Source organism: Apis cerana, linkage group LG11, assembly GCF_029169275.1.
Source record: "Apis cerana isolate GH-2021 linkage group LG11, AcerK_1.0, whole genome shotgun sequence".
Classification (NCBI taxonomy): Eukaryota; Metazoa; Arthropoda; class Insecta; order Hymenoptera; family Apidae; genus Apis; species Apis cerana.
The window spans coordinates 8,928,354-8,949,999 of NC_083862.1; the positions used below are offsets into that span (position 1 = coordinate 8,928,354).

A 21,646-nucleotide genomic window follows, 5' to 3' on the forward strand; every position below is an offset into this window, starting at 1 on the left:
TTATTTTTTAAAAATCCACATATTAAATTCTAATATTTCCAAGATAAATATCATTATATTTTATGGTTTTATTATATTTGTCTGTTAATTGTATAAAACATAAATAATATAAATATAAATCACAGTATATATATATATATATTTTTCCATAAACAAACGAATCTATCACGTAATTTACCTTAAAACTCGATTAAATTCTATTAAAAATTAGGAAAACTTTAAATTTTGAAGATATATTTATAACTTTGAAGATAATCAACGAATGAACGATCACTAGAAGCGAGGATTCTTATTTCTTAAAATGCTTTTTGATTCTTCTCGACTTCCTTAGATATTCTTATATAAACGAAAAGGTAATTTTTGATCATTTACTATCTTCGTTCTTGTCTCTTATTCGAAGTTTGTCTATCCCAAACTACAGACGAGTGACAGATGCAATTCCTGGGAATGGTGCTCATTTCCAAGAAGAAATATAAATCAACGATTCTATTCTTAAGCTCCAAATTATACTTCCAACTTTTATATTTCACCAATCAATTGAAATATCGGGATGAATCAAAAACTTCAATAAGCATAATTCCCTCTATCTCTCGAATGGATTCTAACGACACATGTTCTTAGCCGTACAAAAATAGATACTCTACATTTGTTTAATCTCTTAGATCCTCGAGATATCCACCCATTATGCTTCTACATGCTCGTAAACTTTCCCCAAAAGATATAAGATTCTGTAGAGCGAGATCGCACGATATTCTCGATCGAGGAATACGAAGTAATGCTTAATTTTAACGTTAATTTTATATAACGCGATTTTCTTTCGACTAACTAATGCGCGTCCACGGCGCAGAGAAACGAGTCGTCACAGTCGAAATTCACGGTGGTTGGAACACAGCTTAATGCGTCCCTCATTTTCATTACGGTCCTTCGATACCATTAGCATGCGCGGCCGCAGCATCCGCGTTTTACCTTGCAAAATGAAAATAGCGTTCCCCGGTATAACGGGCGATGTTCGTCGAATGAAAATGCCGTTACCGTGCTGCGGCCACGATAACACGGTCGAGGGAAATTGATCCCTGTGTTTAAGATCCGCCACGCCCCCACCGTGATTCTCCACGCCTCTGATTCGCGTTTTGTCCGCGGCCAAATTTCACCAAGACACGAATCTCGCTTTGTTCTCGAGTGTCGAAGCGTGTTGGTCGAAATAAAAAAAAGAGAGAGAGAGAGATTCGAGTTTTGTTGGATTGTAACTATTGTCACGATTTTGAATATTTTGAATATCGAAAAGGTGGGATGAATGAGTTTGGGAAATGTTCTTCGGGGACGTGGTCCCAAAGCGCTCAAGAAGTGGATTAAATCAACGTAGGATTATGTTTAATTTTGGTTAAGTTTCAATCCAGATTAAAGCAAATCTAAATTAAATTCGTTAAATGAGATCGATTATTTAATGAGACAAGAGTAAGGTCTCACTTTGAAAGTACGAAATCGTTGGAATTATTTTATGGTGTCGTTTTGAAAAAACGATGAAGTTTTCTTTGTAATTCAGAATAAAATGGAGTGGAAAGTGAAAAGTTTAAAGGGATATTAGTAATTTTCCATTAATTCTAAGGTATTGTTATACAGAGCTTTATCCAAAAACGGTTTATCTTCGTTAACGTCTCAATGTACAACCTTATTAACGAATATCAAATTATCAATTTTATCTATTCACTGTAAAATGTTGATTGATTACCGAAAGCGAATTAGGCCATTCTTAAAGCGATTAAATTCTCATTTCAAGAAGATCTTTTACATCGTTTCTCAAGTTTCTATAAAAGTAATTTATCAATTTATATCATCCTTGCACCCTGTACTTTCGATACAGATTATCAAATTTTCAATAAGGAAATGGATACTAAATTTAATTAACAGTTAATCAATTTTCAAATACTCTTATACCTAATATTTTTAAAAGAAAGGAGACATAAAAATTCTCATAAAATTCCACGTGATAAATCCATAATCCTCTCTTTTCTCAAACGAGGAGAGAGGTAGAGAGATAGAGAGAAGGAGTAAAAATTTATATTTCAACTTCAATTCGCGTTTCACCATCCTAACCACCAAAACTTCTCTCCCTCCCTTCGATTCTCATACTCTCTCGCAACAATCCACCGAGAATCTCTCGAATCCCCGTCAAGCCTGTAAGTTGGTTGGAAAATTCGTGACGTGTTGTTGTTTTTCGTAACATCTAGGAAAGTGACTTTCCACGGCGATTGATACCATCCCTCGAAGAGACCAGGGGGAGCGAGACCGCGGGTCTTTCGAGACCCTCGTTAAGCCTATCCCCGAACGACCGAGTTGGAAATAGTTGGAAAGGATGTACCTCTCGTTGCTGAAACAATCCCCCGTGGAACTTTATTGTTGATTATTCAGACGAATTTATCGCGACTCGTTGTTGTTGATCCCCCGCGCCTGTTAAACTTGTTGATCCTCGCGAGTGTGCGCCGCCATCGAACGCGTCTCCTCGTGGAATTCGCCGTGGAAACTGAAAACACTGTACGTTGAACGAGTCGCTTGCTGTGTTATGAAAACGGATACGGACGAACGTGATCGAAGAAGAGGAAGAATAGGGTTTTGTTTGCTCGTTCGGTTGTAAAAGGGGCGGAGGGGAGGGGTTGTTTCTTCGTTTCTCTTCGGGAGGGGAAAGAATTTGTATGGAATTGAAAAGAAGTGAGTCTGACGTGATCGTATCATCGTGTATGAAAACCAGTTGCAAAGTTTCTTCGATAATGTTCTTTTCTTAAATAAAAATTCAAAGTGGGTAAAGAGAAATATATAGTAAATGAAACGGAGTTTTTGCGATCGGATCAGTATTAAGAATCTTCCCCGTGCGATAAGAAGAAGGAAGGAGAGAAAGAAAGAAAGAAGGAAGGAGGATGAGATATACAAATGGAGACACGAGCGATTTAACTTGATTAAAAATTGTAAGGATCGTTAACACCCCGCTTTTAACACCGAATGTGCTTGGAAATTACGAAGAAGATTAAGAAATTCCCCAAAGTTCCCCTTTGGAACTTGTCCCCAAGGAATCGCTCTTGGTCCGCGACAGAATCTCCCGGAGAAATTTCGAAAAGTGCCGCGAGATTTTCGAAATCGAGATCGAGGCAGCGATCAAGAAGGATCGTTTCGCGGAAAGTTGTGTAATTGCAGGGAGTGGATGACGAGTCTCGGCCAAACACGAGCAAACAAGTCTCCTCGAGGAGGTTCTCCCTTGGAGGGAAACTGGAAAGCTTGGTGAATTGTTGGAGCGGAAGCTGAGCCGAGGGAGCGTCGAATCGAGCATCGAGTCGAAGGTGGAGACGGGATCGGATCGGGAGAAGGGAGAGGAAGGGAGAGAAAGAAATTCGAAACGGCTGCTCGACGAAAGTGGGTGTGGTGTGGTGGATCGAAGGATCGATCTCGTTGGGAAATCGATCCGGACAACTCTGCCAGATGACTTTAAGGAGGGTCCACGAGGACTCGGCTGACACGTCGTCGATATTCGAGTACGAGGACGTGATAAAGTTATAATAACAGGAGGGAGCCTTAAGTTTGAAAAATCGTTGTGAGAGAGAAATATATCTAGTTAGTACCCGCTCCTATTTCCCTTAAAAAAGAAAGAGAAATAAAAAAGAGAGAGATATATATATATATATATTCATATACCTAGATATATATGTATACATAAATGATATATTGATGTTAATCGAAGTTTATTGATCGATCGTTTTTCTTTTCACTCCTGTTCTGTTGAAAGATAAAACCGATTTGGCGACGATTCCTAGGGGTGGGGTGGGGGTGACACGGAAAATTGGCGAGGAAACACGAGGGGAAAAATGGCGATGGTAATATCGCCCCGTAGCAAGATCGTGACATTGTCGTTGTTGATCGGTATTATCACGGTGGTGGCGTTCATAGTGACTGTGATCGGGATATGGCACAAGAGCGAGAAACCTGGCAAGACTGGGACGAAGGTGGTCAGCAGCAAGCTTCAACAGATCACCGGATACACTGCCACCAAACACGTGAGTAGAAAATTCCTTTCATACCGGATGGAACGGCGAATAATAACCGCCCTGCGCAATTCCACTGGGAAAATATTTTTTTCACGATTGGGTTGCCTTCAGAAATGCTTGTAGATATCGGTATGTACGCACGGTATGTTGTTTTGTTGTTGTCGAGGTGATCTCGAATTAAGTCTCACCGTGTTTCTGTGTAAAAAAAAAAAAAAGAAAAAAGAGTAAAGTACGGATGACGGTTTTTACGTTTGTGCGATGCAGGTAGGAGGTTTTCAAGAATCTTTTTTTCCGAATATCAAGTTTCAAGAGGCAATACTTTCCTCTTGGGGGAATCTTCGATCGATTAAATTTTTACGAGTATTCTTATGAAGTTGAAGTTTTAAAGGGTAATTCTCCTATGGCAATTTTCCTCGAGTTTTTGGAACTTGTATATATTGGTTTTGTAATTGAGAGATAAGAGAATGTTAAAGTATTGAGAAGATAGTTGGATTTGAATGTTTTAATTTGAACATGAATTTTAATATGGATAATATACTTAATAATATAACTTAAAAATATTTCATACTTTTCCATTCGAGCAAATTACTTATTTACATTCCAATTCTATTTCTTTTTTCGCAGAGAGCAAAAGATCATTCCGAAAGAGGACTACTTTTAAAACCTAGCGTAAAACGAAATATACTGGAGATATATTACAACATCTCATTAACACATTTAATTATTCTTCCCTCTAAAAGAATAAGCTGTCAACAAAATTTAATCAAGCAAAAACTTTCTACGATAATTAAATCGCACCCAACAACTTGTTTTTCATCATTAACTTCTATGACGTTTCTACTTCGAAATAATTTTTCCACTAAATTAATTCTCCGTTCGAGGAAGTTTCCGCGCAATTCAGAAATTTCTGAATCCACCCTGTAACCATTAATATCCACGCGTTTTACGAGCTCGAATTCTCGTCATACTCGAGCTATCCGCGAATCGTTGTGCGAATCGTTCTCGGTCGAAAATTCCGCAAGTTCGTGTCTTAATGGAATCGTGGCGGGCCCCAACTCTGCTCGATTCCTCGCCATTTCGATCCCGGTGCGGCCAACGCATCGTGCAATTCGACCGTACGATCTAATTAATTATTTGCATCATCCGCGCAAAGTTAACGCATTCCTCGAAACATCGAATCTTGTTCGAGTTCGCGAAACGGAGTTGATGGTCTGCCGAGTTACATTTACAAGGGTTATCGAAAAAAATCGTTTCTTTTCGAATTTTTTGAATTTTTAACTCTTTCTAGATCTCGATACCTTTTGTCGAGCTCCCTGTAATTAGATTTATGAAAATATGGGATATCCAGGTGCAAATGCGCGCAAGAGATAAGAATGTGGCTAATATTTTAAAATAAAAAGTGTTGGAATATTACTTCTCTTCCTTTTTACAAGAATGTGCAAAATGGATTTCTTTTCAAAGGAGACTGTATAATAGGAGATACATATATTGTACGTATATATCGAAGAGAATATTTTTGCGTTTATTTTTTGGTTGGTTTAGAATAGATTCACCTAAAGGTGAATTTTCCCAACACCCTGCATATCTGAGGCTATAAGGTTAAGCTTCGATACGAGCAAACAGTGTATCGCAAGAAATCCATTCGACGCGATATTTCACACATCTTTTCCAAACATCGCGAGACGCTTCCAGGGATTAAATACCGAACCATGAAAATCGTTCATCAATCGACCCAGTAAAATGGAACGTGAAAACAAGACCCAAGATCGTGTGTTAGCACAACTATTCCCGAATTTCTCTCTTATAATATCCCATAATATAAAACAAAATTCTAAAATTTCATACTTAAAACAAAAATTCTCTCATAATTTCTCTTATCCCTCTGAATAATCGATAATTCAAACGAAAATAAAAAGTCTATCCGTTTTGTATAACATAAAAACCTCGTTTCCATAATAAAAATCCTATATTTCTTCAATAGCCGAAAGACAGTTTCCTTCAGAGCCTTCCTTCTCTCGCTCGCTCACAATCTTTTCCACGTCCTTACTCTTCAATTAATCGAGAGCTGATCGATCGAGCAAACTCGAAACCTCTCCCCTCTCGCCTCCCCCGCGAGGAGGGATGGCGCGTACAAATGGCCGCCGACCATTCGCGATTCGAATGCATAAAACACGACGGGGCTCCCAACAGTATTATTTATCACTCGACCCGCGTTCGAATTCCTGCCACGGACTCCGTCCAGGGAATTCCAGAACGTTGCTTGGAAACGAAGGAGAAATCGCGAAAGCGCGGGAAAATTTTGTTCGTCCTTATTTTTTTACATATAAATATATATATTTCATGCACGAGGGTTCGAGATGTGCGCAAGCTTCATAAGATCCGCTCATGCATATTAATAATATTCGATGTGAACTGGCGGCAACTTTGTAATCGCGTCACGACGACGACCGCGGCAAGGTAATACCGTTGTCGCGAAACAGCATTATTTTTCGATCAGGAAATCGGTGTCCTGATCCCCGGAACGGGCCGAGTTTCCGGGTGGAGCAGGGTTTCTCAATATTTTTTTGCTCTCTTCTGAACGATGGATTACTCGTGCGTGCTCTTTCTTGGTTTTTTTTCTTGTTTGAAAAGGTTTGAATTTATTATTAAAGATGGATGCAACAGAAGCTGTTATTGTCGAAGTAAGTAAAAGGATGTATATTTAAGAGAGGAAATTAATGTATGATTCATTTGTAGCGAAATTGGGATGTAACTAAGGTAGGCTAAGGGCTTTTATATTAAAATTAGAAATTTTATAGGTGAATGCATGAATAGATTTGCAATAGATTTTTTTTTCTTTTATGTCTTGAGAAGTGTTTCAATCAAGTGTTGATTTCATGGGGTGGAAAACTTTCTCCGTGTTCTTGCATTGTATCGTAATAATATTCTGTCGAGATAATGAATGTTCGAATAATGAGGATTTATTTTGTATTTATTTGTAAATCAATTTCGCAATTCGTTTTTTTCTTCGTGTTAGAATTTATAGAAGGAAAGAATTTCACATAATTTTTTTTGAGAAACTCTGAGGTAGATCAATGGCGTGTTGACTCGTGAGGAAGAAATATTGGAAATTAGTTTTAGTGGATGGAATGCTGCTTGGTGTTTTATTCAAGATACGTTTTGATTCTCTGTGTTTTCACGGTGAGTTTCGATACTGATATTAAAGTTTTATATTATTTAAAACAAATATAAGTTAGAAAAATAGTTATATTGATTTGTGAAGGGTGCAGATATAATTATGACTTTCATTGGAAAAAATATTTACTATATTTTTAAAATAAATATTATAAGTATATTAATATTGGTTTAAATTTCTGTGATTGAAGCTTGAATTGTATGATTATTAAATTATTGAATTATATATTTATCGATTTCGTTAATATATTATATACAGGATCTTATATCTGTGCTTGCAATGCATACAAACACACAGGCAATATAACTTGAATTTAAATTAGGAAGTGTAATAGATCAAAAGCTTTCTAGTTTCAACCTTTATATAGAGGTGATCTGCAAACAGGAAGAAGCTTTACTATAGATATTCGAAAAGTTACATATAAGTTTGCAAAATGAAGTTGAGGTCGTCGTTAGAAAATTGATAAGTTACAAACAACTACAGGGTAATTAAATACTATATCCATTTTGAATATGTTAAATAGAAAATATAAAATTTCCTCGATGTTTACACGATTTGTTTTTTGGTAAAAAAATATATAAATAAATAAATTTGCAATTCAAGGTACGTAATTATTTTTTACACAAACAATTTCAATGTTTAAAAATAATTCCTGGTTGAAAACATCGATTAAATCACAAATGCGTAAGCTGATAAGCCAAAAGCAATATATTTATATATTTTGAACACATGTTTTATCTATAAATATATATAAATATTCTTTATTTTTTCCTGTTTATTATCGCGATATGTATATTTACAAATTTTCCATATTTTTGCATCTTTTACACTTTTGTATTTTTTTTTTTTTTTTTTATTGCATAGAGAATTGAAGATATGCTGAATGATACATATGATTATTTCGTTTAAAACTGTTGGCCGATTTTAATAATTCTTTATTTTTCATTCGTTATGTTTCATAAAATTAAATGTATGTTTGATAATATACAACCATTTTTTTAATTTGTAATTTGAAATATAAATATTTTTGATATCACGAACAAAATGATACTATAAAATATGGTTCTCAAATTTTATTTATACTTATTATTATTATTCGTACGTATATTCGTTATTAATTAACCTTTACAATCCGATGGTTTGATGTAATAATAATAATATCTAAAAACAAAATTGACATGCGAATAATACAAATATAACAAATCATGTTATTATATAAAATATTACAGAATTTAAATATAACATTCCATATTTTTTTTTTATTAATATTACAATCAATCTCTAAATGTTTTTCAAATTTTTCCTGTCGAATTATTCTAAAGTTTATAAAAATTTATAAAACAATTTGTATAATAACGATAGATAAAAAATTTGTTTAAAGTTGATTAACTGTAATTAAAGTAATTAAAAAATAAGAAACATTGTTACAAATCTTCGATATTCGAATTTCAACGATATATAATTACCAACGTAATTCAAAACGATATCGTATACAATTAAATATAGTTGGACGCCGCAATCTGAAATCACATTGCCAGAAATCAGATTCATTCTAACCATTTACCTGGATTCACGTGTGCATATTAATACCAGATGATATTAATCGCGATGCTCGGCTGAAAAGACGGTGCAACGAACAATTCTACACCCTCCTATCGCCCAAATATATTCTCCATGATTTATTTCTCTTAATTTTCAGCGAAATTACGTTTAACCTGTGTCGCATTTCGTGCTTTCTTTCCAGCTGCACCTATTACAATTATCTCGATTAATGTCATTCAACCGATATTTCTCAATTTTTACAACCAACGAGAAATAGAACAATAGTTTATCAAACAACTTGTTTGTTTGTCCTTGCAACATTTAAATAAGACAGAGATACGAATGAGTTTCTTGATTGATCACACGAATGAATCGAAGGTAAAAGAAATTGAGAAACTATAATAATAGTACGATGAATGTACATTCTTGTTCAGAAATCTTAGGCTATTTAATATTTCTAATAAAAGATTTGAGTGAACAGGAAACGGATCAAAAATTATAATATATTCAAAATCTTTTATTTCTGAAACAAAGACAATCTTAAATTAATATTCAAAGCAAAATAAAAAGAATTTAACATATAAACAAAATCTTTCCTTATATTTATACATATTAACCTATATTTATTAAGAATACCAAGTATTATTCAGTCTTATGTCCGTAAATTATAAAATACACATTTAAACTTATTAACTTGAAACGAAATCATCATATAATTATAGTTAGCAATTAAAGAACCATCATTGCCGTTTAAATTAATTCGTTCCAAGAAGTTGCAGAATAAGTCTACGGGGGCGCACAAATAACAGATTAATTTGAAAGTAAGCCCCGACATCTGAAAGTAAGAGAACCGATGTCTGCAGAAGCAATTATGGAAGGGAAATTAAATGAACTAAACTTCGTTACCACGGTCGTTGCTGCTTTGTAACAAGTTAATGAATCGCAGACGCCATTTCTTGTAAGACGAGATTCACCGACGAAACACTTGGATTATATTACTATTTTCAACCGAAATCACTTTCGGCGAGTTATTAGGCTCTCGATATTTTTCTTTGAAATGATCGAGCACATTCATTGCGTTATTAACCTCTCGATATTTATTTCCCCGTCAAACAAGCTTAAGTAAAGCTTATTGAGAATTTATCCTGTTATTGCCCCTCCTCGTTATTTTTCAATTTTATTTGAAAATATTTGCTCTACTATTGATTAACACTCCATATTATTTATTTTTGCAACGTTTATTCTCGCGAATTAATATATTTTTGGTGGAAAAAATTTCGCTGTTGATCTTTTCAAAAATTTCATCAAAATTATGAGATATATTAGAATATACTTTTATTTTTGTTTATCCACAGAATTTATTTTACTATTAACTCCTTAACATTTCATTTAACATTGCAAATTTATTTTTAAATTCTATTTGCGTTGTTGCTTTATTTATATTATTCTATATTTTTTATTCCATTTATTATTCTAATTTTTAATCCTAAAAATATATATATATATATACGTATCATTCTCGCGGAATAAAATTATTTTCTGTTGGTCTCTTCTAAGAATCTCAGATTTATAAAATATTCTAAAATATTCTGAAAAAATAATATGAATAAGTTCCTCCAATTTCATTGCATCGAAAATACGACCGCAATGTTTTGGCACGACTTGGAAAATAAATGGGTGCTCAAAATCGTCCCACGATCAGAATGAGTTCAATTAAACGAGAGATTTAAATCTTCCTCCCTCGGCGATTTCAATTATCTCATTCAACGTAAGCATCATAGATTTTATTTTTCGATGCAATTCGGTTATAATGCCCGTTTATAACCCGATATTGTATTTGCATTCGATATATAACAATAATGATATATTTTCGAGTGTAAGTAAGACAACTACAATCGATGATCGAGAGATAAAACGGAGTTTTTTTTTCGTTCGACGATACTTTTCTCCCTTTCGCATGTCAATTTTGTTAAGAGATAAATAATTTAACAGTCGTATTTATCTTTTATGGAAAGAGACGCTTTCATTTTCAATTTATCGAATAAATTATTTGTTTTTAATATATTTGATTTGTTACGAGATATCAAAAAAGATTCGAAGATTATTTAAATTCGCATCTCGTGAATGAATAATTTTATTCCTTTCTTTATTCCTTCTTCTTTCTTCTCGTTTGTTATATATTCCTGTGAAAAGAAAAAATTTCTCTACGGAGGAAGAAAAAGAATAAATATAGTTTGACAAAGAGAAAATTAATTTTAAATAATTGAAATACAATTGAAAATCTTTTATATTAGATATTTCTTTGAAAAGAAAGAAAAATTAATTCGTCAGTTTTAAAAGTTTTCGTTTCATTCCAAGTGAGAATCTGTCGTAAGTATAAAAAGAATAATGCTTGTAAAAAATTCAAGAAACGTTTTAAAATTTTTAAGAGATATAAAAAATGTTTTATACTGTAGTCGAATTAGTGTGAAAAATATTTTATGTCACATACTAATTAATTAAATTCGCGTATTAAAATCTGTAAAGTTTTTATTTTTTTAATTCTGATGTTCACAATTATTAAAAAGAAAATTAACGAAAATGGACTTGTCAAGATTTTCTTCTCTGGTCTTTAAATGTATATATTGGATATAAGATTAATTAATGCATTTTTATGAATAAAATGAACCAGAGAAAACTGTTACTTTTAATAAATAAATACATTTATAATTTATGCTTCTTAAACATCAGACTTTCATAAACTATAAATAGAAAAAATATTTTGTAATTTTGCTATATAAATAAATAACTTTCTAAACAAAGATATATTAAGAAATTTTCGTAAATCACATTTACAGAAAGCAATCACTGTTGTTATGTAAGTGACAATAGAAAATCGTGTTAACCATTAGCAGATTAAAATTCTACATTGAATGAGGATGTAGATGTGTCTGGGAACAATGAATAAGATGTAGAATAACTGTGAATTAATTAGAATAGACGTATAATCTACTTAGATAATATAATACCATGAAATCTATAAATCTGACTCTATTTTCCCAAAAGGAATTAATTTAATTTAAACATCCAAAATTTCTTTCTTCGTATTATTATCCATGAATCATTTAATGTTTTATGAACTTTATGTTGTTAAAATTAAAGAAAGGAAGAATTAAATTGTAGAGACATTTTTTGAAAAAAGAAAATATTTTTCATTTATTTAAGTGCTTATAGTAATAGCAAAACTAGCTTTAATAATTAAAAACATCTATAATCAAATTTCACAAGAGTAGAAAAATATTAAAGAATTTTAAATTTTTCTTTTGAAAACATATTTCTTATTGACATTCACAAATACTGTAATGTTACTGTAATTATATCATGGAAATTGAACGAGGTTTGTCTTTAATTCCGCCGCAAAGTTCATCGAGCAAATTTAATTTCCAACATTTGAATTTCTTGCCAAGCGTAATATCAACTTTTCGTCGAAAGAGGCGAGTAGAAAATTGAAAAGAGATATAGAAACGATCGAACGCGGTAAATAAAATGTACACTCAATCACGAACACGCCATGTTTCCTCGAAAGTGTGTCTCGTTCTTTTGTACATCTCTTCCTATGGTATCTTCCCATCAAATTTCCTCCGAAGAATGCGGCACAATCGTCTCCAAGGTTTGCTGTCGCGATAAATACCCGTGCACGCTTCAGAAATATTTTCTGGACCTGAAATTCTCGTGGTTTTAAGGGGTGAACTCGCTCTTCGAGGTGTCTGGCCTGGAATTCTTATTTGCGTGGATAAGAAATTGCAAAATTTATATCGAATATATTAAATATTTTGTTATTACAGTGATCATATTAGAGAAAATCCATTGCATCCTTAAACGATAGATACGTAGAGAGTGTGTTTCTAATTTTAGTCGTTATACATCTATGAAACAGTTTCTGGTTAACATCACTGATTAATATGAGGTATTATATTATCGTCATTTTTCTATTTTGATTACTGCGTATTTATGCAGTAGATGATCTCATTTTTTACTCTGAGTTTGAGATATTCTGTCAATATTGTTATTTTGAATGTAAAAATTTAATTTATATTTGTATAACTTATATTTTGAATTGAGGATGTGAAAATGAAATATTTCATACGATTTATCGAACATTCTTTCATATCATATTAAATAATTTATAGGAAAAAACATGGTGAAAGAATGGTAATGCAATATTATTCTACGAACGGATTAAATTTGAAATCTTTATTTTCAAAAGTTATGAATATAGATAGAAAGGTAAAGGAAGCGGTATTTATCGAGTTAATTCAAACTTTATTCTCTTCTTCCATATTATTTTTAAAGTGTCATATTACTGCTTTTAATTTAAATTTACAGAATGGGAAATAAAATAAAAAAAATGAAAATTTTTCTATAAAACAAACGAATAATATTTATAAAATTTTGTCTAAACATTTTCTTTTACCAGGAATTATTCTATTTTTTTTATCTTAACAGAAAATACTGTTTAATAAAAAAGAAGAGAAGAACAAATATTTATATAATTCATAAATATTCTGAATACATGACAAAAAAAATTCCATAAGTCATAATCTCGACAGACTTTTATTATTACTCAATAAAAGCATTCGATAATAAATCTTCTTTACTTTTGTCCTTTTATCTTTAATGTCTTGTCCTAATCCATCTCACTATGGATACTTTTTTTATATAAAAATGTAAAAAAAAGAAAGAAAGAAAGATTCAGAACACATCAAATTTTTAAAAATATTCTATTTTGAAACGGAAATTTTCATTTCAAAGAATGTAAAGATATTGAAAAAAAAAAAAATTCCGTCACAGACATTATTATCTTATAAAATCAATGAAAATGTGACCTAATGCGTGGTAAATATAAAACGTGATGAGTCGAAGGATAAAATTATTCCGATGACGATATATGATTTTACGAACTCATTGGTCCTTGGACCGGAAGAAAGTCATATATAGACGCTGCCATATTATCGTACAACCAATTAAAACCAGACGACAATGTTAATGAAGACGTGAACGTAATTCTCCGCGAATATAGACACATTTATAGAACGATATATAATCGATGAACAAAATTATCCCGACGGATGTTTATACAATTTCGGATAATCATCGATCTCTAGGGAACGAGGAGAGATCATAGATATTATCGTACAATAATACGATCGAATAAAATACGATATATAATATTATCATACGATGTAATAATACGAGCAATATTCGAACTTAAATTGGTCTCAACCGGAGAACAATATTAATTAAAACGTTGCAACGATGCTCCATCGGTACAAATATCGAGCACCGATCGGTAAGGAATCGAGGGGCAAAATTGTCTTCTTGAAACGGGATAATCGAAATCGCTTTGGCAAGCGTACGGATGGCAAGATGTGTCCTCGTATTTAACGAGCGTGCACCACGAACGATTTTCTCATCTTGTCGGAATTTCGTTCGATGCAACCCTGCGGCTTTCCTTGTTCGAGTTGCTACTAGTTTCAGCTGACCCAGATAAATGTTTGTTACGCTGGCCCTCTCGATCTTCCGGAATCCTACGGTTCCCACGCCAATGTGCAAAGAATTTCGGTTCCATCGATAACAATCGGAGAATTCTCGCGCGAGCAGTAATTGAAAATGGACTTTCGATTATCGAGCACCGATAGTTTAGTTTCGTTCGAATCGTGGCGGTTCGAACTGGCTGAAGACGTTTCTTGGTAAAATGATGAGGCGCTAAATTCTCTTTCAAATGAATTATTCGAGTGAAATTTTTATTTTATCCTTTATCATTTTTTATTCTAACTTGAGTAATGTTATTTGAATAATGACGTATTCGAAGATATTTTTAACGTTCGTTACTTTTATTTGATACGTAGATGTTTATAATTTGATTTCACTGCAAAAAAATGTTATTCTATAATGAAATGATCTTTCTCTGTAGAATTTCCATTCTTTAAAGCTGCTTTTCTTCTTTCTTCTTGTCTAAGTAGGTATGTCCTTTTTTTACGCATTTCTTGATCCCAAATGAAGTTTGTGTTTCTTACATACAAAGAACTGTATTATTCGTTAAAGTAATTTATTTTTTAATTTGAAAAGATGCAAGAGAAAAAAAAACTTATTACTGCAATATTCCATTCGTCATTATATCGATGAAAATATAAAATTTACATCGAGAATTTTGGTTGGTTTGTTATATTACGAAATTTTCTTGCGTTATTTATGATCGTGATTAATTATCGACAGTGATTGTTATAACAAATTTTCATATGAATCATTTCGAAGAAATAATTCTATTTATTTATCACAAACTCTTCAAAGAGATAATTAATTTATATCGTTGTTATGACAAATTGTTATTCGTTTAACTTCGTTGAGGCTCAAATTACAGAAACAAACGTAAAATACATTATTCATAGGCATTTCCCATACACAAACGCGAAGTAAATTGTTCAAAATTTAATCTCCTATTATTCACTATAAATCTCGATGATTTTATTCAAATATTGGTTCTATAAAAATAAGTTTTTTCTAGAAATAAATAAATAAAAAAAAATGAAAACGAACGGATACCGAATGGAAATATAAATATCTAGTTTCATACCATAATTCGATTTTATTATTCAATTCAATTTCATATTTTTTTATTATTTTATTTTTTTTCTTTTATTTTTACGTTTTAATCCTGTTATGCTTTTTGATATTTATTTATACATATATTCTCCTGCGTGCGACAAAACTGGCGTTCCCATTTTACAATTTCGATATTCGCCGCAAACTTGCCTAGAAATTTCTATTTTGTTCATACATACAGGATGTAAAATAAGAAAATAAATTATTTTAACAAAATATCGAATTAAGAGAGAAAAAAAATTCCATTAATACAACATCTATTCAATACCACCTTCTTTACTTACAATCGATTACCTACATTATTCCTAGCTCTCGTACGAATTTCCAATTCCAAAAATTTGATTTATAAAATACCTTATTGTACTATTACTTCAATCGCTCGCCCTGCAATCTCAAATTTTCCAATTCTCTGTTTGCGTGTGTACAGAACTTTAACGATACGTTTCTCGAAAAATCCTCCTCCTCCCCCCGTAAAAAATTTCGAAAATTGTGAAAACACGCGTAAACGTGGATCCCTTGAGCAACTTTCGAAGTTGCAATATTTCACAGGTCGTTTCACCATCGAGGTCGGCGTTCTTGCACCCTTCATCCATGTCGTTTTAGCTCCACCCCCCTCCCTTCCCCCATTCCTTTCTCTCTAGTCGTCGCTCGTTCTGTTGCCGATGCTTGCCGGTGGTTGCAAGTTTTATTGGCCGCCGTTGACGCGGCCGGGACGAAAAAGCATTTTCAGCGGTAATCTGCTTTCGGTCGGGCGTGCAAGTAGAACCAAGAAAGCTTCCGGTAATGCTGGCTCCGCCAGAAATCCGGAATAGGTAATCTAAATCGCTTTAGGGGGAATGCGACGGACAGCCCGATAAAATATCCCTCCCCCCCTCGATTCAGCCCCTTCACGTTAACCTCTCCCCCCGCATTTCGAAGAAATTGCGAGATCCGGAGTGCAATGGAAGAAGAAGATGGTGATTGTTGGTGATTTTATGTGTGTGTCGAAATCTGGGGTGGGTGAGTTTCGATACACGAAAAGTATTCCTGTTTCGTGTACATAATTATCGTAATAATGGTGGTTGTTAATAATGTTTCTGCGTGAAAATTTGGACGAGGGATTTAATTAATTTTTTTTTTTTTTTTGGAGTGGAATGCGTGTAATCGTTGGTTCTTTAATGATGGAAATTTTATATTCGTGGTGAATAATGTGTTTGTGTTTTTTTTTCGACGTGAAATTGAGCTTAAGAAAATATTAGTTTGTCGAAAGTGAAAATTTTCATTGTGCTTTATGTTCTTTTCTTTTATAAATTATTCTCGTTTGTGTAACGATGTTATAATTGATAGTTTTCTACGGGATTATATACCCTTATGAGAATGCAATTAATTTCAACGTTGTTCGATTATTGAAAAGTCTGATTTCCAACGTGATATTATCCATTGCGGATATCTATTACTAAAATATAGCAGGAAATATGTAAAACGAAAGTAAAAAGTTAAATGTGTTTGAGTTCAATTTTCAGCCAGAATTTTTGGCAGAATTTCTATGAAAGAATCGTGAATACGTTATTGAGAATCGTTGTATTGTTAATTTAAAGTCATTAGAGTTGTTCAACAACCTTAATTGCTAGGATTTACCTTATTCCAGTCATTCAACTTGCATAATTCACGTACCTAAATCCGCTTATGTTTCATGAATCTACATATTGTTATATTACAGAATACACCGTTATTATAATGTAAGCATTAAATTTGTAAAGATAATGCTATAGTGATTGTATTATTATTATTATTATTGTTGTTATTATTATTATTATTATTATTGTTACTTAAGCTCCTTTTGATTCTCATATCATTTCACCCAATCTTTTTATTTTCCAAAAGATTGCATTATCGGTAACGGTTATTATTAAAATTACCATAGCAAGGATTTTTTTTTTTGTACAAACTTTATGCAAATAGGATCGCATTAACGATGGCTGGAAGAGTTTAGTACACTTTAATATAACGTATTGAATGCACCGTGTTGGAGCGCTACTTTCTGCATCGCAATACTTTCCCTTGTTGGATCCTCGCTGCCTTTTAATGTCTCTTTTGCACTTTTTTATTCCGTCGTTTACACGTTCAACTTTTAACATACTTTAAAACGTACTGAAAGAATTTTCTCGCCGTCCCGACGTTAAAGCGCATTAAAATAAATATTGCATCTCTTGATCAATTTTAAATGGCAGTTAATCATCGGATGTATCGATAATCGAACGCAATGACTGTGAAAAATGATATATTTTGTAACTAATTTTTTGTATTTATATTTATATTATCCAACGTCGAGATAGCATAAGTTCAGAGAATCATTTTACTTGGAAACGAAAGTTAGTTGAATTAAGAAAATTTAAATGAGCAACATCGGATCAGGTTGAATTACGATTTACAGCGTGGTGACTGCATTCGAGATCTGACATAGTCGGGAAATCCATTTCCGGATTTGTTCGCTCATGAATCCGGGAACTTTTGCAAAATTTTATATTTCCATTTGGAAAAGGATTGAAAGCTAGAAATAAAAAGTTAAATAAAGAGGAAAAAATAGAATTTTAAATAATTGGTATAATGATTTTTAATTGAGTAACTTTTAACTATAGATTTAATCTTCACAAATGTAAAATTTGTAAATTATAAAATATATAAAAGTTTTTTAAAAAAGAAGTAATAATTCAGAATGAATTTCATTTAAAATTCATTTAAGATTCGATTAGTTATATTTTTTTCTTGAAATATGCCATATTTCATTTCGAAAATGAGAAAATACATTTAAAAATATTCTCGTCACGAGAATATTTAAAAGAACTTTTATTTCAAATTCTAAAGAATTCACGCTTTCTCTACATATAATATTGCACCCAAGGAAGAAAATAAACGAACAATCAATTTTGTTTCAACAATTAATCGGACACGCGTCTGTCCGATTTTTAATTTCAATTTTCTCATAAATAAAAAATTTTATTTCATACCTTTTTACTTATTTTCGCGGAACAACCTCTTGACTACTGGTATCCAATTAGCGCACATGACTTTGCACTTTTCCATTTAACGCCATTCTTAATTTTCCTCTTATTTTAGCCTTCCCCATTTTTCGTTCGACCTCATTTGCACCACGAATTACGAGTCATCCTATATAATTTCTATAAATTTCCCGAAACTATTATGTTCTCTCATAAAAGCCGTGAAAAAAACAAGAATACAAAAATCGTCGAAAATAAACTTCTTCACCTTCTACACCTCCGTAACACGGGTTTCAATGCAACCCGCGCATAAGACGATGCATTGCGATAACTCGTGCGAGATCTCGAGAAATAACTTCCCGGAAAATGATCCGGAAACGCGTGGAATATCCCGCTTAAACGTGACGTTTTTCAACGTAGACAAAGTCAATTTTAGCGTTTTGCCAATAATTTGCACTTTCTCTCCAGGATCGCGCGGTTTAACGCGATATCCCGCCATTTCTTATTTCACCATTCAACGCGTACAAAATTCCTCTCGTACGTTTTCCATCTAGTTTCGATACGAGATATTGCCCCAGGTACAATGGAGGTTCAAAAGAACGTCTTTTAGAGGCGTATTGGGAATGAGTTAGCTCGAATCGTTTCGCAAATCTAATATGCAATACCCGATAACGCATGTTTCAGGAAGCGAGAAGCAAGATGTTTCGTTTCAGAAGGAGAGAGAGAAGTTAAGAATAAATTTCGTAGAATTTATAGAATTTCGGTTTCGATTTATTTGTTTGGATATTTGTTTCTTTTTCTTGTAATTAACGATATATATAATTCTTAATAATATTTATTTGAGATATATTCATTTTTAAATTCTTCCTAGCGTATCAAAATAATTTTGAATCGGAAAATCTTGTAATTCATAAAAAAGCCTGGAAATGCGCGTATGAAAAAAAGCAATGAAACTTTTTATTGCTTACAAAAACGAAAAACAATATACTGAATAATGTACGTAATAAATTCATTAAACGCCTGAAAAGAAAAACAACTTTTACGAACAATGAACATTACAAACAATATATTGTACCTTGAATTTCACAAATCTCGTTCTCTTTCGATGAAATAATTCTCATAAAAATGGACAATTTATATTTGAAACATATTATATTATAAACATTATAAAAACACGACATTAGAATCCAGAATAAATGATTTCAAAATTTTATTTATAATCTAAATACAATAAATTTCGTTTTATCGGCAAATCAATTTTCATCAAATTTCATCGATTCAATTTCTCAAAAAAAAAAAATAATAAATAAATAAATAAAATAAAATAAAATTCCAAGTTTCATGGGAACACGTACGAAAGCAGGTGTTCTACGGGTACAATAGCCGTTCCATTTATCGCAACTATTCGCAGTCTAATTTTCGATGCGGTGGCGGTTGGTCCAATGATAAAATCGAGGCTGTATCCCGGGGGAGATCCACGCGCATCGCACTCCAGAGAGAGGGAGAGAGAGGATCTTAGCTCGAGCTGTGAAACGCGGCGTTGCAAGTCGTTGGATTTCACGGGCGACTCTCGGCGGAATGACGTGTCGTTTCTGAAGGGTATTTCGACAGGAACGAATGGTTATGCGGCCCACGGACGGCTATTGAATTTCAAGCGGTCCTCGTCTCTTTTCAGGGAGATGCCTCCCTGCATCAGTCTCGGCTGCGACCGAGCAGCTGACCGATCTCCAATTTTTCCGCTTTTGTGAGAATTTCGCACGGAAAGGTACGAAGCTTGGTGGCTTTTGAATCGTAGAGGTTGCGGATGTCGAGGGCTAGGGCTAATTTAATACATCTCCTCGCTTTTTTTCTTCTTCTTTTTCACCGAATCGAGTGGGTTTTCGAAAAGTTTTTCTCGAAAAGAGTGTTTTCTTTTTTTTAAGTTAAAATGCAACCGTTTTAATACCGTGCGAATGACACACTCGAGTTTTTCTGGTTTGAAGCGTGTATTTTGTACACGTTTATTTCGTGTAAAATGTTTCCAGGAAATTCATCGATGTAGTTTTAAATACTAATTTTTTAGTACAAGTTTTTTTTCCTAACAATTCGTAACAATTTTCACGATACAGTGAAAATTGTTTCGTTGCTTTTATACATTTTATCGATTCAAATTTTATTCTTGTAATTTTTATCTGTCTCCTTAGATAGAAATAATCTCTCGTCGATTATGTACGTATATTTATATCAATTTTTATAAATCAGAAAATTTCGATACATCTAATTATTTATAATGACAATTCAAAGAATTAATTTCATATAGATATTATTTAATCAATAAGATTCTTCGTTCTCGTCTTTAATTTATAACATTCGGGAAATTCTCTAAAAATCAACTCGAAAGGGAAAACGAATTCTGACAATGGCATTTATCAATTTCGAAACGATCGTTCAATCGAAAGTAAGAAACGGTGACGATGATGACGGGTATCGAGTGGCGAACCTAATTGCACGGAACTCGATCGAATCGGTTCAGTTTGAGGAGTTGAGGAGTGATAAAAAGAAAAAAAAAACGAAGAGATCGAAACGACAAGCATCCGATATCGATCCTGATGGATTAAAAGTTCGGAAAAAAGAAAAGGAGATTATCGTGTTCGCATAATAACGCTATCGACGATTTTTAAATTTATTCCCTAGGGTAATCGAAACGTGCGATTTTCATCAACTGCACAGTTTCGAGGTTTACCCGGGAACGGAATGGAAAAATCGTTTTTTGAATCGTGGAAAGGATAATTTCCCTTCTTGTTTGCTCGCGAATTTAACGAGCTTTATGTTTTTCAGACGAGAGCGGAGATAATTTGTTTCCGCGAGATCTTTTGTGCCGTATCTCCACTCTCTTGTTACTTCTGTTTTATTTAAATACTCCTGTAGCGCTCATTTCGGTTTCCTTTGAAACTATTCGAATTTCTCGAATGGAATAAACTTTTGGAGAAGATAAGCACGTAAGAAGACCGCGTTTTATATGTAAAGTAATATATTTTCGTACATAAATAAATAGCTCGCACAATATGATATTATTAAAACGATTAAAAAATTTCGTTAGGATTATAATTACGAAATATCGATAAAATATATGTATATTGGTTGCAATTATTTGCTTCAACTTGTTCTCAAACAATTAACATATTCCGCCTAATCTCTGGAATGCTCGACAAAATGATCTAGAAAATTTTCAAAACGTATTTGTATTTCTTTCCATCTTTCATCAAAATGTCATCACCACAATTCTTTCGTCTAACGCG

The 21,646-nt window shown here is 32.8% G+C and overlaps 1 protein-coding gene across 13 annotated transcripts in view; it reads left to right on the forward strand.

Moving 5' to 3' along the window:
• Positions 1–21,646, forward strand: part of LOC107997743 (collagen alpha-1(XVIII) chain) — a 324,989-nt gene that overhangs the window by 175,141 nt on the left and 128,202 nt on the right. For 3 of the 13 annotated variants that reach the window (XM_062082627.1, XM_062082628.1, XM_062082635.1), the window contains exon 2: positions 2,229–4,040. The exons of the other annotated variants lie outside the window; for them this stretch is intronic. In XM_062082627.1, the coding sequence (XP_061938611.1) occupies positions 3,852–4,040 (189 nt within the window). In that variant the 5' untranslated portion in view covers positions 2,229–3,851. The remainder of the gene's footprint in view (positions 1–2,228; positions 4,041–21,646) is intronic. 13 annotated transcript variants of the gene reach the window in all.